The sequence below is a fragment of the Mobula hypostoma genome, chromosome 24, assembly GCF_963921235.1.
Source record: "Mobula hypostoma chromosome 24, sMobHyp1.1, whole genome shotgun sequence".
NCBI lineage: Eukaryota > Metazoa > Chordata > Chondrichthyes > Myliobatiformes > Myliobatidae > Mobula > Mobula hypostoma.
In genome coordinates, this window is record NC_086120.1 from 120,787 (window position 1) to 140,026 (window position 19,240).

General features: G+C 43.6%; 1 protein-coding gene across 6 annotated transcripts in view; it reads right to left on the reverse strand.

Annotated features, from left to right (window-relative positions):
- Window positions 1-19,240, reverse strand: part of LOC134337619 (E3 ubiquitin-protein ligase arkadia-C-like) — a 162,100-nt gene that overhangs the window by 76,002 nt on the left and 66,858 nt on the right. For 4 of the 6 annotated variants that reach the window (XM_063032794.1, XM_063032790.1, XM_063032791.1 and 1 more), the window contains exon 6: window positions 8,773-8,976. The exons of the other annotated variants lie outside the window; for them this stretch is intronic. In XM_063032794.1, coding sequence (XP_062888864.1) covers window positions 8,773-8,976 — 204 coding nt within the window. The remainder of the gene's footprint in view (window positions 1-8,772; window positions 8,977-19,240) is intronic. 6 annotated transcript variants of the gene reach the window in all.

Here is a 19,240-nt window from a genome sequence, read left to right on the forward strand (position 1 = left end):
AACTACAACCATCATTCAGCCACGATTCAGTGATGGCCGCAACATCATACCTGACAATCTGTAATAGCGCAACAAGATCATCCACCTTATTAATTATACTCCATGCATTGAGATATAACACTTCGAATACTGTATTTGCTACCCTTTTTCATTCTGCATCCCTAATACACTGAAACTCACCCTGATGGCTATAGTTTTGTTTTATCATCTGCCTGCCCATCATCATTTACTCTTTCTTCAGTTCATTAAGGCAAATACAGTCAGGAATAAGATCCCTTACATAATTAGTAATAACAATGGGGGCAGTAAACTGGAGGGTAATTTTTGTGGCAGCAGACACTCCTTGTAGACATTTCCTGTGTCTATGGTGACCTTGTGTGCAGCAAATACATATACGCAGCCTCTAAGGAACCAGATTACATAGTTGGTGCTGTAGCTGCAGAGCACACACGACACTGAGGTGTAATTGGATAGCACATTTTGTGAGGTGGTTAAACTGCAGGTCAAAACTGCACCAACAGAAATACAATGGCTAATAGAGGAAAGTCAGCAGTGCAGGGAAGCACTGTGGCCACCCAAATTCTAGCAGGAGCATCATTCTGAGAGATGTGGCCTCTCAGGGCAATGCAGCAAGATAGTAGTATGATAGGGAACTTTCTTTTGCCCTGATGCAACTCCAGGTGTCCTCCCTTCTGCGAGTGTTAATAATAAATAATGAAATAGCTCCAACCATCCTGAATGAGTGCAGGAATAGCAGAATACTTGGCTGAAGAAATGAGGAACTAGGGAGGGGAGGCTGACTTAGGACCTGCACAAATAGGAGAGCCTCCATTCAAAAACCTGCCAGCAGAAATGAACATTTGATGTTTTAGGATTGAGAACTTTCATCCGGATTGTGATAGGAAATAGAAGGCAAGTGGTAGTTGATGTATCAGCAGCGCAACAAGAAGGTACAAGACGGATGGCCCACTAAGAAGAGTGACAGGAAGGCGAATAGAAATACACTTGGAATCCAACAAGGGGCAAAAATAATAGAAGGAATAAACTGAGGGAAAACTATGAAGAGTTATAACCACAGACAATAAAAGTGCCTTTAAAAATATAAAAGGGGAGAAAGAAACCACTTAAAGAACAAATTGGGAAATTGATGTTGAGAAGAAAATGCAAAAGGATTTAAAGGTATTTTGCACCAGGATTTACAATAAAATTTATTATAAACACCCCATTATAGTAATGAATAATGCTAGAGAAGAATTCTCTTCTGCACCCTCTCCAAAGCCTCAACATCCTTCCTATAATTAGGTGACCAGAACCGTACACAATACTCTAGATGTGGCCCAACTAGTGTTTATTAAAGCTGCAACATAATTTCCTGACTTTTGAACTCAATGAAGGCAAACATGCCACATGCCTTCTTTACCACCCTATCAACCTGTGTAGACACTTGCAGGAAGCTATGAACTTGGGCCTCAAGATCCCTTTGTTCATAACGTTGCTAAGGATCTTACCCTTAACAGTGTACTTACTGTCTTTTTGCATTTGACCTACCAAGATGAGGCACTTCATATCTGGTCAGGTTAAATACCATCTGCCATATCTCCCAACAGATCTGCAAATGATCTATATCCCAGTGTCTAATCACAAACAAGAGAGAAGCTGCAAATGCTGGAAAGCCAAACAACACACACAAAATGCTGGAGGAACTCAGCAAACCAGACAGCATCGATGAGAAAGAGTAAATAGTCAATGTTTCGGACCGAGACCCGAGACCCTTCATCAGTCTTGATGAAGGGTCTAGGCTGAAATGTCAACTATTTGCTCTTTTCCACAGATGCTGCCTAGCCTGCTGAATTTCTCCAGCAGTGTGCGGTGTGTGTGTGTGTGTGTGTGTGTGTGTGTGTGTGTGTGTGTGGTGCGTGTGTGTGGTGTGTATGGTGTGTGTGTGGTGTGTAGTGTGTGGTGTGTGTGGTGAGTGTGCAGTGTGTGGGGGGTGTGTGTCTGTGTGTGTGGCTGTGTGTGTGTGTGTAGTGTGTGTGTGGGTGTGTGTGGGTGTGGTTGTGGGTGTCGGGGAGTGGATGTGTGTGTGGGGGGGTGTGGCTGTGTGTGTGTGTGTGTGTGTGTGTGTGTGTGTGTGTGTGTGGTGTGTGGTGTGTGTGTGTGTATGGTGTGTGTGTGTGTATGGTGTGTGTGTGGTGTGGATGTGTGTGTGTGTGTGTGTGTGTGTGTGTGTGTGGTGTTCGGTGTGCGTGTGGTGTGTGCCGTGTGTGTGGCGCGTGGTGTGTGTGTGGCGTGTGTCTGGTGTGTGTGTGGCGCGTGGTGTGTGTGTGGCGCGTGGTGTGTGTGTGGCGCGTGGTGTGTGTGTGGCGTGTGTGTGTGTGTGTGTGTGTGGTTTGTGTGGCGTGTGTGTGTGTGTGTGTGTGTGTGGTTTGTGTGGTGTGTGTGTGTGGTGTGTGTGGTATGTGTGGTATGCGTGGTGTGGTGTGGGTGTGTGTGTGTGGTGTGTGTGTGTGTGTAGTGTGTGTGTAGTGTGTGTGTGGTGTGTGTGTAGTGTGTGTGTGTGGCGCGTGGTGTGTGTGTGGCGTGTGTCTGGTGTGTGTGTGTGTGTGTGTGTGTGGTATGCGTGGTGTGGTGTGGGTGTGTGTGTGTGTGGTGTGTGTGTGTGTGTAGTGTGTGTGTAGTGTGTGTGTGATGTGTGTGTGTGGCGCGTGGTGTGTGTGTGGCGTGTGTGGTGTGTGTGTGTGTGTGTGTGTGTGTGTGGTATGCGTGATGTGGTGTGTGTGTGTGTGTGTGTGTGTTATGCGTGATGTGGTGTGGGTGTGTGTGTGTGGTGTGTGGTGTGTGGTGTGTGTGTGTGTGAGTGGTTTGTATGTGGTGTGTATGATGTGTGTCTGGTGTGTGTGTGTGTGTGTGGTGTGTGTGGTGTGTGTGGTTTGTGTGTGTGTGTGTGTGTGTGTGTGTGTGTGTGTGTGTGTGTGTGTGGTGTTCGGTGTGCGTGTGGTGTGTGCCGTGTGTGTGGCGCGTGGTGTGTGTGTGTGTGTGTGTGTGTGTGTGTGTGTGTTTGTGTGTGTGTGTGTGTGGTATGTGTGGTATGCGTGGTGTGGTGTGGGTGTGTGTGTGTGGTGTGTGTGTGTGTAGTGTGTGTGTAGTGTGTGTGTGATGTGTGTGTGTGGCGCGTGGTGTGTGTGTGGCGTGTGTCTGGTGTGTGTGTGTGTGTGTGTGTGTGTGTGTGTGGTGTGTGTGCGGTGTGTGTGAGTGGTGTGTGGTGTGTGTGGTATGCGTGATGTGGTGTGGGTGTGTGTGTGTGGTGGGTGTGTGTGTGTGGTGTGTGTGTGATGTGTGTGTTTGGCGTGTGGTGTGTGTGTGACGTGTGGTGTGTGTGTGGTGTGTGTGAGTGGTGTGTGGTGTGTGAGTGGTGTCTGGTGTGTATGATGTGTATGTGGTGTGTGTGTGTGGTATGTGTAGTATGTGTGGTGTAGTATGTGTGGTGTGGTGTGTGTGTGTGGTGGGTGTGTGTGTGTGTGACGTGTGGTGTGTGTGGTGTGTGTGCTGTGAGTGGTGTGTGTGAGTGGTGTGTGGTGTGTGGTGTGTGTGTAGTGTGCGAGTGTGTGTGGTATGTGTAGTATGTGTGGTGTGGTGTGTGTGTGTGGTGGATGTGTGTGTGTGGTGTGTGTGTGTAGTGTGTGTGTGGTGTGTGTGGTGTGTGTGTGACGTGTGGTGTGTGGTGTGTGTGGTGTGTGTGAGTGGTGTGTGGTGTGTGTGTGGTGTCTGGTGTGTATGATGTGTGTGTGGTGTGTGTGTGGTATGTGTAGTATGTGTGGTGTGGTGAGTATGTGTGGTGGGTGTGCGTGTGTGGTGTGTGTGTGTAGTGTGTGTGTGGTGTGTGTGTGACGTATGGTGTGTGTGCGACGTGTGGTGTGTGTGTGGTGTGTGTGAGTGGTTTGTGTGTGGTGTGTATGATGTATGTGTGGTGTGTGGTGTGTGTGGTGTGTGTGATGTGTGTGTGGTGTGTGGTGGATGGTGTGTGCTGTGGTGTGTGTGTGTGTGGTGTGTGTGTGGTGTGTGTGTGTGTGGTGTGTGTGTTGTGTGTGGGGAGTGTGTATTGTGTGTCTGTGTGTGGTGTGTGATGTGGTGTGTGGTGTGGTATGTGTGGTGTGTGTGTAGTGTGTGAGTGTGTGTAGTGTGTATGTGGTGTGTGTGCACTGTGTGTGTGGTGTGTGAGTGGTGTGGGTGGTGTGTGTGGTGAGTGGTGTGTGTGGGGTGTTTGTGGTGTGTGTGTGTGGGTGTGGGTGTGTGTGTGTGTGTGTGGGTGTGGGTGTGTGGGGTGTGGCTGTGTGTGTGTGTGTGTGTGTGTGTGTGTGTGTGTGGTGTGGCTGTGTGTGTCTGTGCGGTGTGGCTGTGTGTGTCTGTGCGGTGTGTGGTGTGTGGTGCGGTGTAAATAGTCAATGTTTCGGACTGAGACCCGAGACCCTTCATCAGTCTTGATGAAGGGTCTCAGCTGAAATGTCAACTATTTGCTCTTTTCCACAGATGCTGCCTAGCCTGTGTTTGGTGTGTGTGGGTGTGTGTGTGTGTGTGTGTGTGTGTGTGTGTGTGTGTGTGTGTGTGTGTGTTGCTATGCCGCATTGTATTCTTTGCCAGTCTACTGTGCTATTCACAACACCACAAAACTTTATATCCTCTACAAATAAGCTAACACATCCATCTAAATTTTCATCCAGGTAATTTACATACATCACAAACAGAATAGGTCCTACCACAGATCCCTGCAGAATTTCACTAATCACAGACCTCCAGCTAGAATAAGTCCCTTCGACCGCTACCATCTGTCTTCTATGGGCAAACCAGTTCTGAATCTAAACAGTCCATTCACCATGGATCCCATGCATCCTAGTCTTCTAGATGAGCATCCAATAAGTGACCTTATCACACATCTTACAAAATTCCATGTAGAGAACATCCAGAGCTCTACCTTCATCAATTACCCTTGTCACAAAACTCAATCAACATAGTAAAACACAACTTGCCCCACATAAAATCGAACTAGCTCTCCCTAATTAGTCCATAGCCTTCCAAATGCTCATAAATCCAATTACTAAGAATTTTCTCCAGTCCTTCGCGATATCACCTGTGCAGTTGGGGGACACGAAGATGTTGGTCAAGGCCCTAGCAACCCTCTTCTTTTGCCTCTCTTAATAACCTGTGGTATATCCCATTGGTCCCTGGGGACATCCACCTTACTGCTGTTTAAGAGACACACTATCTCCTCCTTCACCTTGAAATGTCATAGATCTTGTTAAATTCTTCATTCATCTCCCTGATGTAAAGTATTTATTAAGGACCTCACCCTCATCCTCTGCACCCAAGCAGTTGTCCCCCTTTTATCCTTGAGTGGTCCTACAGGTTGAGTGCTTTCCTCTAGATGTTCTTCTTTCCTCCCACATCTCAAAGATTTGTGGATTAGTAGATTAATTGACCGTAAATTATACCTAGAGTGTATGTGAATGGAAGAATCTTAAGGAAGTTGACAAGAACATAGGAAAAATATAAAATGGGGTTAATGTTGGACATTGTAAATGTTGGCCAATAGTATGACTCAGTGGGCTAGTTAGCCAAACATCTATTGGATAAATCATTTCAGTTTGGAAAACTGTCAGCTCATAGGGTATCCATGACGTCCTATTACTTATTATCCTCTATAATCTACAGCTCCAAAAAACAATCTCAAATACGCTCTATAAATTATTGTTCTTTCCACTGTGATTACATGAAGAATAAATTCTCCCATTATTATAGCACTGCTCTTTTTACTCATAAGTTACATAGAGGCAGCATGGAAACTGTCCACAATATCTGCACCAAACACAAACAGAAATATACTGAAAGGGGAAAGTGTCTAGTTGCTGGAATTTTGATGGTGGAAGATTCAAAGGAGAAATCCATTCAACAAACTTTCTTACTGAATGGAAAACATGAACCACAGCAATTCTAATCTTGCTCTGTCCCAGACATAGGGGTGCAGAAATTGGATGGCATGTTGTCCAGGGCCCGTATTCCATCATACAAGGGAAGCTGTGGTTCAGGAAGAAATAGGATATTTCAAAGACATTGGTCCAATGTGATCTCCTCTATGCTGGAGAATCCTAACGTGAAGTGGGCGACTGCTTTGTGGAGCTCCTGAACACTGTCAGCTGCTGCCACTTTAACTCTCCATCCTATTTGCCCTCACCTCCTGCAAAGTTACAGCTCGGCCTAATGCAGGCATATGCAACACCTCACCTGTAACAAATAATACTGTATTAAAGTGCTCAGGATTTAATATAAACACATTCCCTTTTGTCCCACCCTTCCCTCAACCATCTCATCTGCAGCTGAAAATTAACTTGCTTTCTCTTCTTCGGTCCTAGTGAATGGTCTCAGATTTAAAGCTTTATTGTTTCTCTTTCCACAAATGCTGCCTGTCCTCCAGAGAGTTTCATGCATTTTCTGTTTTATTTTATACTAACTGTTTAGTGGATATTTTCTGTTGTAAACGAGTCCAAACAAGGGAGCATGGTCTCAAAATAAAGCAGTGTCCAAATTCATACCGTGAAGAAGAATTTCCCATCTCAAAGGAATTGGAAGTTGCTGCAATGCCTTGCCTTGGAAGCAGAGTCTTTAAGGGTCAGCTGTATTGTATACAGTACATATCTAATCCAGAAAGCTTTTAGGACAAAATCTTGTCCAGGTTTATAGGGCAAAATCTCTGAATATTCTTAGAAGGGAGGACATGAGTGAAGGGATCTGATCAGCCAACACCTTATGAAATGGTGCAGAAGTCAGGAGGACTTACAACTTTACGTTACTTTTCAAACTTAATGGCAGCTGTAGGTGACTCCGGGGGCTGGGGGCGATAGCGGAACTGATGTTTTTTGATATTCATTAATAGCATACATGAGTGTGCACTATTACTATTTCCAAATCTGCAAAGCAGCATTTCCAAATCTGTGGATGGTACAAATGGAGTTTAGAAAAACAGGATGTGAGAGTTAATTTTGAACAAAAGATGCAAAAGGATAAGGATTTTTTTGTTTTCTAAAATTTATTGAATTCACTGAGCATGCACGAGTAGAATCAGAATCAACAGTTTCAAATGGAAATTGGTTGCACACTTCATAGAAAATAAAATGCAAGGCATATTATTTAAACAATATGACAGGGTGGGGGGGTAATGATATAGACTAAATTGCTCTTCTGAGAGCCGGTGCAGACTTTAGACTCACAGAATACTACAGCACAGAAACAGACCCTCTAGCTCAGCTAATCCAAGCTGACCAGATCTTCTGGCTAGTGTTATCTACTTGCGCCAAGACAATATCCCTTCCATCTATGTTCCTATCTAAATTTTTCTTAAATTTTATAATTGAATGCATTTACCACTTCTGCTGGCAGCTCATTCCACACTCACACCACCCTCTCAGTGAACAAGTTCCTCCTCAGATTTACTTTAAATATTTCTGGTAAATTTTCTTATCACTCTTTTAAGCTCATTGATATCTTTCCTGTAGGTATGTGACCAGAACTGCACACAATACTTCAAATTTGGCTTCACAAATGTCTCACACAACTTCAGCATAACATTCCAACTTGTGTACTCAAATCCCTGATTTATGAAGACTAATGTGCCAAATGCTCTCTTTATGATCCTATCTACCTGTGAATCCACTTTCCAGGAATTATGGATCTGTATTTCCAGGTCTCTTTATTCTATCACATACCTCAGCTCTCTATCATTCACTACATAAATCTTACCTTGGTTTATCCTGTCAAAGATTCAAGATTCATGATTGTTTAATGTCAGTTGTACCATGCAAATGTAAAGGAAAATTATCAGTACAGATCCAAAGCAGCATATAGACTAGGGTAAAGAACACGATAATAAAAAAATGCAATATATATGAATACATAAGATAGCTTATATACATACTTCGAAAATATATATAAAAAGTGACACCAGGTATAGGAGTATCTGCATATACAGTGACTCTTACAGCAAATGATAAAGTAGTACTAGGGGTTGTGGTGGGGTGGGTTAGTGGGTGGAGGTGTTGATCAGCCTTACTGCTTGGGGAAACAAAAGTTTTGTGGTCTTGCTGTAGATGCAAAGAAGCCTCCTTCCTGATGGAAATGAGACAAATGGGGTGGTCAGATCATTCATGATAGTGCTGGCTTTTCTCTGGCACTTTTCTGTATTTACGTCTTTGATGTAAGTAGGTTGGTGTTGGTGATGTGTTTTGCAGTTTTGACTACTTGCTGGAAAGTATTCCTGTCCACCACAGTGCATTTCTGCACCATGCAGTGCAACACCACATTCAAATTCGATCTGACATTTTTCAGTCCGTCTTCCCAGCTGGTCAAGCTTTGATAGCCTTTCTCACTGTTCACTATGCCTCCCCTGATGTCATTCACAAAACTGAAGGGCATTTTTGTGTAGTAACAACTCTGGAGACTGTATTACTTTGATTGATTGATCGAGATACAGCACGGAATAAGGCCTTCCGGTCCTTCAAGCAATGCTGCCCAGCAATCTCACCATTTAATCCTATCCCAATCACGGAAAAATTTATAATGACCAATTAGCCTACCAACTACTACATGATAGGAAACCAGAGCACCCGGAGGAAACCCACTCGGTCACAGGGAGAACGTACAAACTCCTGAACCAGGATTAGAATAAGTATGGTAATGGCATAGGATATAAAACAAAGGTGTATAGGTAGAAAGATGATACACTACCCAATGTCCTGTGGGAAGCTGCTGAGCTGATGATGGATGTACAAGCAGCTGTGGTACTGAAGGATGCAGATGGTAAGCTCAGTGCACCGATGCTGACTGGCAATGATATTGCTGATGATGAACAAGCAGGCAATCTTGGCTGTACAACTTCAGGACTACTGAGGGACTCATCAAGAGGTTGATCACCCTGTACAGTCAGCGGATCTGCCATAGAAATCAGAAACAAAGGAAAGGGTGAAGCAGCACAAAGGAACACTTGATCATTTATTTTTAAATCATATTTTTAGAAATGAATTATGAACCACATCCAAAAATGAAGGAATAAACTAAACCACCCCGCTAAGAATGACCAAAAGTTTGAAAAGTTTCGTCAGCAATAAATCTCATCTCAGTTACATGAGATTTATTGCCGAGGAAATTATTACTCTGCCAATATTAAAATGTGGAAACTACAACTGGTAGCAGCACAAGAGTTAAACACTGAATCAGTAAGACAGAGATAAACTTGGTTAGTAAAATTTGAACAAATTGAAGAGTGAAAATCACACACCTATCATATCAGCACAAAAATGGACATTCTGTGCCTTTGTTATTTTTTTACTGGCTCTTCCAAATGTTGTTCAACATGGAGGTGTACAAATATCGTTCAAATGGAGAAAATCTGTCATCCTGACTGGTCTAGTCAAGCCACTGAGATATAAAATAACCACATTAAAAGGAAGAAAAATGTAAAAGTTTATGGAGCACTTGGGCAAAATCTTTCCAATCAATTCTTATCAAGCTCTTTTTTTGCAATCGCCTGATGCCTAAATAGGGAAAGCAGTCCCCCAGATCAGTCTATCAATATCCAGATGTAGTTGTCTTCAGATTCACACTCAACAGGTCACCTTCTTCCCTGATATGGATCTCTGATTTAAGATGGCACTGGTGAAGTACAGCAACAACTTGCTGGCAGCAAAATCTATTGACTACTTTAATCAAATTTTTTCCTTGAAAACAATCACTGCAATCAATAGCTTATAACTTTCCTTTCAGCGTTGAGATTTTGAACCGTCTCGATGACCTGACATTTTTGCAATATAAACTGAAGTGTTAAATGTACAGGTCGCCGCATGGTGTGGTGTGTACGGGCCAAATCAAAGTAGCACAGCCCGGGCCCAAGAGCAGGGGATGAGCCGAAGTTTGGCTGCTGGAGCAACCTTGGGAGGCAATCCAAAACAGCAGATCCAAGGCGACGCACAGACGAGGAGGTGGGGCCAGGACCGAGAGCCAAGGCCAATTTGGAAAGGTAGGGTATGGACTGAGTCAAGGTGGTGGATCAAAGCAGCAGGGTCCAGGTCCAACAGCAAGGATTGACCAACTTGACAAATCTCAAGGCTGTATATAGTATACATTGACAATAACTGTACTTTGAAGGTTTCAAGACTGCACTCATAACTCAGTAAGATTCATGGTAATTATGGAAAGGGATAAGGATGGTTCAGGTATGAAGGTTCTGAACTAGAGGAAACCAATTTGAACATCACAAGGCAGGCTAAGAGCAACTACTTCTGAATAAATCTATGGCCAACAAGTGAGACCCTTTTAAAAATAAAATAGTGAATTGAGGGTGAACATGTTCCGACAACCATAAAAGGCAAGAACAGCAAATCCAAGAATCCTAGATGACAAGATACGTTGAGAGTTTGATTAAAAGAAAGGATGCATATGAAAGGGAAAGAGTACAGAAATTTGGGAAGGTCATTCAAGGGAAGTGCTTAAAGAAATTAAGAGGGCAAAGAGGGACCATGTAATATCACTGAAAGTAAATGACAAGACATTAGTTAGTTATTGCCTATTAAGCCATTGGTGTTTAGGGCAGCAATGAAGGTCCTCCATCTCTGTCTGTCCTTGGCCATCTTCTCTATTGTGCCCCAGGTGTGGTTCAGGGTCTTTATTTCTGCCTTTACAATATGGTGCCAAGTTGCCTTTGTTCTTCCACATTTCCTCCACCCTTCAGGAATCTTAATGACTTTTTTTCTCATCACGTGCCCAATCATCTCCAACGTTTCCTCATGATAGTTGTGACCATGTCCTTTTGGTGACACTGAAAGATTAGGGTGTGGTTGGAGATCTTTCTTTGCCAGAAAATATGGAGGATGTTCCAGAGGCTCACGGTGTGGAATGACAACAGCTTGACAAGGTCATTCTCTGTCATGTGCCAGCATTCTGACCCGTACAAGAGATTAAACAAAACACAACTCTGGTACAGCTTCACTTTGGTGTGGATGCTGTAGTTGGTTAATCCCAAAATGTTACCTGAAGACTTTTCTAGCTTTGTGGAATCTGCACTGGATATCATCCTTGGTCCCACGATCCTGCCAAATGATGCTGCCCAGGTGAGTAATTCTGTCTGTCAGGGTAAGGTGATACCATATGCCTTGACGGGAGGTAGAGACTGTACATTGAGGATCATGGTCTCAGTCCTTCTCTGGCTGATTCCGAGTCCAACTTGTCCACCAAAGGTACACGGTGGCTGAGCTTTCTCTTGTATGTGATAGCATGTGCTCCTGGTAAGTATGTGATAGTAATGCGAGATCATCCGCAAAGTCAAGGTCTTCTAAGGTAGAGAACAGTGTCCACCTAATGCCTCTCTGCTTATCTCTCACTGTTTGCCTCATAACTCAGGCAATCACCAGGTTAAATAGCATCACCAACATCACACAGCCTTGCCTGATTCCCGTCTTGACTTCAAAGCTCAAATTGTAGTCACCAACTGTGCAGGTGAAATTAGTATAGAAACCCTGGATAAGCTGGACAATTTTGGAAGGGATTCTGTATAATCTGAGAATTCACTAGAGGCTCTCCCTGTGGATGCTATCAAAAGCTTTTTCAAAGTCCATGAAATTCACATACAGTTGTCTCTGCCACCCTGTGCACTGTTCTATGACGTTATGCAGTGTGAAGATCTGGTCAACACAACCTCTGAAGCCAGCTTGATCTTTCCTCAAGTATATATCGAAAGCATTTGGAATCTGTTGGACAATGAATGTGGTGAGATTCTTGCTGGACACTGACAGAAGTATGATGCTATGACAGTTGTTGCAATCACTTAGTGCTCCTTCCTTGGGAATCTTAACAATAACTCCCTTAGTCCAGTTTTTGGGTACTTGTACTCAGTCCCAGATTATAGTAAAGAGTGGTCACAGAATAGCTGTTGCAACTTCTGGTTCATCTTTGTACAGTTCAACATTGAAACTGTCATGTCCTGGAGCTTTGCTGTTCTTTAATCTCTTCTTTCTTGGGTGGATCTGTGTTGATGTCAAGGTCCTCTGCTGCCAGATTCCTCATTTGGTGGAGGTCTATTCAGTAATTCCCTGAACTACTCCATTCTTCGTGCTTCTTACTCTTTCCTGGTTGTTAAAAGCAGACTGCTCTCAACTCTCTCAGGACCACTGGATCTGCCTGCAACTTCCCACATGCTAATCGAGAAATCTTGTATATATTTTCCTGATCACCTCGATAAGTTACTACTTTGGCCTCCTCTGCAAGATCTTCCATGTAGACTCTTACAAGTCTCTTCACCTTCTTGTTAGCTTCAGTACATACTAGTTGAAGTTTTTCCTTAACTTGTGTTGACTTTGCATCTAACATTTTTTTCTTAATTTTCCATCTTTCTTACAAGGCTTATATGTTTTCTGCTGTATCCATTCTTTGTTCTTCTTTCCAGCCCTGTAACTTAGGCAAGTCTCACTGTTCTCCTTGAAGACTGAAGCCATCCGTTTCCACATTCTGGTGATTCTGTCCACTGACACATCCTTGTCAAGGACTTGCAATGCCTGGAATGGGTTCTTAAACTGAATGGTGAAGGCAGATCTCACACTGATGTCCCTGAGTTTTTCAACATCAAAACTTCTTTGTTCATGTGTTCTACTCTCAGTATTTCTCAACTTGAGTTTCATCAATGCTACAAGCTCCTCTTTTCACCTTTACATACCACAAGGATCATCTCCGCGTACCCTTGGTCTTTAAATCTGGTTCTTGTCATGTGCATTGGGTGAGCACCATTTCAGTTTGTGGAGTTCACTGTATGGAAAGAGAGTCCCTCCTATGAATAGATTGCACAGAATTTCAACAGACTTTTACCATTGTCATTCATCATTCCACATTCATGCGAGGCCATTACCTAAGTGAAATGTGAGTTGTTATTTCCTGTTCTGGTGTAGATCTCCCATGACAATAATTATGTCATGGCGTAGTGTTAACTCTACCTTCAATTGCAGCTGTTCGCATCAAACATATTTTCCTTCAATGTCATTATCGTTAGTTGGAGCATAGCACTAGTTCATAGTCATGTTCACTTGCTTCTCTTTTTCAGCCTCTCATCAGCCTACTGTTCATTGGCTTCCACTCCAGCCTGCACTTCTCAATGCCTTGTTTTTTTCAAAATTAAAGCTACATCATGGTGCTGACCATCTTCCCTTTCTGAGCATAAAACTGTTTCACCAGTTGCTGCCTTTAGTTTACCAGACACTGTCCATTTCTTTCACTGATGCCCAGTATATGCACATTGCAACGATGCATTCCTGCAGTCATGTGCACTAGCTTGTCAGTGTTCCACTTGGTTCATACATTCCAAAATCCAATTTTAGTCTTGACCTTGGTGGTGTTCAGGGCTTCCTTTATCATGGCCAGTGGCTTTCTCTCAGCTACTGTCAGTCATGCAAATCCCGGGTGGAGACTCAGGAATACCGTCACATAGATATAGGATTCTTCATTGTTGTTTCCAGTAAAATTTTATTTGACCTGAGATTAATCTTCGTACCTGAAGGACCATGGACTACCCTTAGTCTGGCCTCTACCCTTTTATTCTGTTTGGCATGAGTGACCCTACCAAGAGTCAAAGCACAAGGCCCTGACTCTAGCCAACATACCTCTCTGGCTCACTGCAGCATGCAAGCCTCCAAACCCTATGGCAAGGTTGTGGTCCTCTTGGAGGACAGGAAGTAGATGAGGTCTTAAATTAATACACTTTCAGAAGTCACCAAAAAGAAAGAAGTGGAAGCTGCATGTTTTGGGAAGTCAAATGATGAAATCTACAAGATGGTACTAGATGTCAGTGAACAGAAAGCAGAACAAATCCTCAAAGCTTAATTGAGATCAATCCCTCACTGCTGTGGTAGTAATAGTAGAGATATCATGGCCCAACAGAGATTTTTGAAGTAATACACACAAAATGCTGGAGGAACTCAGCAAGCCAGGCAGCATCTATGGAAAAGCATAAACAGTCGACAATTTGGGCAAAGACCCTTCAGCCTGATGAAGGTTGAGTAAGGTGGTGGTGACAGTTGAAGGCTGTTTTTCAAATTGGAGGCTTGTGTGCCTTAGCAGTAAGTGCTGGGCCCGTTGTAAAGGTAATCTAGATTAACAAATTGGATAAGACTGTACATGGTCAGTAAATTGCAGATTACACTAAAATATCTGATATAAGGATATAAAGTTTATAAATCTTAAGTGGGCTGAGGAATGACAAATGGAGCTTAATTCCCTCACCTCCCGTTCTGTGATAGAGACATAGGAAAGTACAGCATCAAAACATGCCCTAGGGCGCATCTAGTCCATGGCAAACTATTTAAACTGCCTACTCCCATCAACCTGCACCAGGACTATAGTCATCCATACCCCCAATCATCCATGTTCCCATCCAAACTTCTCTAAATGTTGAAATGGAGCTTGTATGCACCACTTGTGCTGACAGCTCATTCCACAATCTCACGACCCTCGCAGTGAAGAAGTTTCCCCTCATGTTCCTCTTAAACCTTTCACCCGTAACCTACGAACTCCAGTTGAGGTCCCACCCAAACTCAAAGAAAAAAGCTTGCTTGCATTTAGCCCCTCATAATTTTGTAGTCCTCTATTAAATCGTCTCTCAAGCTTCTACATTCCAAGGAATAAAGTCCTAACCTATTCAATCTTTCCTTAAAAATCAGGTCCTCCAGACCAGCAAAATCCTTGTAGATTTTCCTCTGTACTCTTTTAACCTCAGTTACATCTTTCCTGTAAGTTAAGTGACCAGAACTGCACACAATAATCCAAATTAGGCCTCAGCAATGTCTTATACAATTTCAACATAACACCCATCTCCTGTACTCAATACTTAATTTATGAAGGGCAATGTACCAAAAGTTTTCTTTATGACCCTAACACGACTTTCAATTAATTACGCCTATGTGTTCACAGATCCCTTTGTTCTACCGCACTCTTCAGTGCCCTACTGTTCACTGTGAAAGACCTACCCTGGTTGGTCCTACCAAGGTGCAACCTTGCATTTGTCTACATTAAATTCCATCTGCCATTTTTCAGCCAGTTTTTCCAGCTGGTCCGGATCCCACTGCAAGCCATGATGGCATTCCTCGCTGTCCACTACACCCCCAGTCTTAGGAATCATCCACAAATTTGCTGATCCATGTCACCTATATCAATGATCTAGATGATGAACAACAATACACCCTGCACCGATCCCTGCAGCACTCCACTAGTTAAAGGCTTCCAGTCAGAGAGGCAACCATCTACAACCACTCTCTGGCTTCTCCCACAAACCCAACATCTAATCCAATTTACTACCACATTTTGAATGCCAAACAACTGAACCTTTTTGACCAACCTCCTATGGGGGACCTTGTCAAGTACCTTGCTACAGTCCATGTAGACAATATCCATTGCCTTGCCTTCTACTTTCCTGGTAAAATGCTTAAAAAATTCTACAAGATATCTTTGACATGATCTACCATGCACAAAGATCCTTAATCAGTCCTTGTCTATTTAAATATCCAGTCATTTAGAACACCTTCCAATAACTTTCCCACTACTGATGTCAGATTCACCAGCCTATAATTTCTTAGGTTATTTTTAGAGCCTTTCTTAAACAGCGGATCAGCTTGGCTATCCTCAAATCCTCTGGTAACTCACCAGTTGGTAAGGATAATTTAACTATCCCGGCTAGGTCCCCTGCAATTTCTGCATGTGCCTCTCGCAGGGTCCAAAGGAACACTTTGTCAGGCCCTGGGGATTTATCTAGCCCTAATTTGCCTCAGGACAGCAAACATCTCCTCCTCTGTAATCTATATAGGGTCCATGAAATTGATGTCACTTTGCCTCAGTCCTATAGACTGTGCCCATATCCTGAATAAAGATGCCAAAAATGCATTTAATTTCTCCACCATCTCTTTTGCTCCACACATGGATCTTTCAGATCACCAATTTATTCCCCTGCAGTCCTTTTCTCTTAGCGTATCTGTAGAATCCCTGAGGAGTCTCCTTCCTCTTGTCTGCTAGAGAAACCTCATGCCTCCTTTCATCCCTCTTGATTTCTTACTGAAGTGTTGTCTTGCATTTCTTACACATCATAAGCACCTCATTTGTTCCTTCCTGTCTATACCTACTACGCATCTCCATTTCTGTTCTTCATCAGGGCCTCAATATCTCTTGAAAACCAAGGTTCTGAACATCTGTTACCTTTACCTTTCATTCTAACAAGCTTTGTAATCTCAAAATTTCATTTTTGAAGGCCTCCGACTTATCAAGTACACCTTTGCTAGAAAAGAGCCTGCCCCAATCCACACTTGCCAGATCCATTCTGAATCCCTTAATATTGGCCTTTCTCCAATTTAGAATCTCAACCTGTAGACCAGACCTATCTTTTTGCATACTTACTTTGAAACTAATTGCACTGTGATCACTAAATGCAAAATGTTACTCTACACAAACTTCTGTCACCTGCCCTGTCTCATTCCCTAATAGCAGATCAAGTACTGAAACTTCTTTCATTGGACTTCTATGTACTGATTCTCAATGTCACAAAAACAAAGGAGCTGGTTGTCGCCTACAGGAGGAATGGAGACAGGCTAACCCCTATTAACATTAGTGGACCTGGGGTTGAGAAGGTAAATAGCTTTAAGTTCCTCAGCATACACATCACTGAGGATCTCAGGTGGTCTGTACATACCGGCTGTGTGGTGAAGAAGGCACAGCAGCGCCTCTTTCACCTGAGACGGCTGGAGAAGCTTGGCATGGGCCACCAAATCCTAAGAACTTTCTACGGGGACACAATTGAGAATATCCTGAGTGGCTGCATCACTGTCCAGTATGGGAACTGTACTTCCCTCAATCGCAGGACTCTGCAGAATGGTGCGGACAGCCCAGCGCATCTGTATATGCGAACTTCCCGCTATTCAGGATATTTACAAAGATAGGTGTGTAAAATGAGTCACTGGGGACCCGAGTCACCTCAATCACAGACTGTTCCAGCTGCTACCATCCGGGAAACAGTACAGCAACATAAAAGACAGGACCAATAGGCTCCGGGACAGCTTCTTCCACCAGGCTATCAGACTGAATAATTCATGCTGGTACTATTATATTTCTATGTTGTATATACTATTTATTATAAATTACTATAATTGCACATTGCACATTTAGATGGAGATGCAACTGAAAGATTTTTACTCCTCATGAAGGATGTATGTAATAAAGTCAATTCAATAAAATAAATGAATGGCGGGAGGAGAGAGAGCAGCACGCCTGCGCAGCTCTCTGGTGAAAAATGATATTGTATCTGTTAAATAGGGGCCGTGGTCAATTCTGATTTGATGGATAATGGACGTGAAAGCACAGAGGAACATCTGGAGAAATTTCTGAAACGCTCGTTTGCTGCTGTCATTACTGCATGGTCGGGAATCTTTCGGAGGGGAGGCCTCAAAATCTCCAGCTTTGCCTGCTGTTGGCGACCAAGGTTAAAGTCGAATCGTTCGGACAGAGATGGCGCTCAGTACTCGGTGTCGGAGAGCTGATCAGAGCTCGAAGTTTTCGGATAACTCAGAGTCGGACTGTGGTCAGCATGGCAGGGAGAGTTTTTCTTCTTTCTCCCATCTGCGTGAGATGTGGGATATTTGAGAGACTTTGAACTTTTACTGTGCTCATGGACTTCTTCATCAAGTTATGGTATTGTTGCACTGTTGTAACTATATGTTATAATTATGTGGTTTTGTCAGCTTTTTCAGTCTTGGTCTGTCCTGTGTTTTGTGATATCACACTGGAGGAAATATTGTATCATTTCATAATGCATGCATTACTAAATGACAATAAAAGAGGACTACGTGCCTTCATAATCATATCATATTATATCATATATATCAAATTTTTCTGAACATGTTAGACAAAACTCTATCTCACCTCAACACACCCAAATTGCTGGTGGAATGCAGCAGGCCAGGCAGCATCTATTGGAAGAGGTACAGTCAACGTTTCGGGCCGAGACCCTTCGTCAGGACTAACTGAAAGAAGAGATAGTAAGAGATTTGAAAGTGGGAGGGGGACGGGGAGATCCGAAATGATAGGAGAAGACAGAAGGGGGAGGGATGGAGTTAAGAACTGGAAAGTTGATTGGCAAAAGGGATACGAAGCTGGAGAAGGGAGAGGATAATGGGACTGGAAGCCTAGGGAGAAACAAAGGGGGAGGGGAACCCAGAGGAAGATGGAGGGCAGGCAAGGAGTTATAGTGACAGGGAGAGAGGGAGAGAAAAGAGAGAGATTAAAAAAGGGAAAAAATAAAAATAAACAAACAAACAAACAAATAAATAAATAAATAAATAAGGGATGGGGTAAGAAGGGGAGGAGGGGCATTAACAGAATTTAGAGAAGTCAATGTTCATGCCATCTGGTTGGAGGCTACCCAGATGGAATATACGATGTTGTTCCTCCAACCTGAGTGTGGCTTCATCTTGACAGTAGAGAATGGGACGTGGAATCAAAATGTGTGGCCACTGGGAGATCCTGCTTTCTCTGGCGGACAGAGCGTAAGTGTTCAGCGAAACGGTCTCCCAATCTGCATCGGGTCTCACCAATATATAGAAGGCCACACTGGGAGCACCGGACACAGTATATCACCCCAGCTCACAGGTGAAGTGTCACCTCACCTGGAAGGACTGTCTGGGACCCGGAATGGTGGTGAGGGAGGAAGTGTAGGGGCATGTGTAGCACTTGTTCTGCTCACAAGGATAAGTGCCAGGAGGAATATCGGTGGGAAGGGATGGGGGGGACAACTGGACAAGGGAGTCCTGTAGGGAGCGATCCCTGCAGAAAGCTGGGGGGGGGAGGGGAGGGAAAGATGTGCATGGTGGTGGGATCCCATTGGAGGTGGCAGAAGTTACGGAGCTGGTGGGGTGGTAGGTGAGGACAAGGGGAACCCTATTTCTAGTGGGATGGCGGGAGGATGGGGTGAGAGCAGATGTGCGTCAAATGGGAGAGATATGTTTGTGAGCAGAGTTGAGGGTGGAGGAAGGGAAGCCCTTTCTTTAAAAAAAGAAGACATCTCCTTCATCCTGGAATGAAAAGCCTCATCCTAAGAGCAGATGCGGCGGAGACAGAGGAATTGCGAGAAGGGGATGGCATTTTTGCAAGAGACAGGGTGGGAAGAGGAATAGTCCAGGTA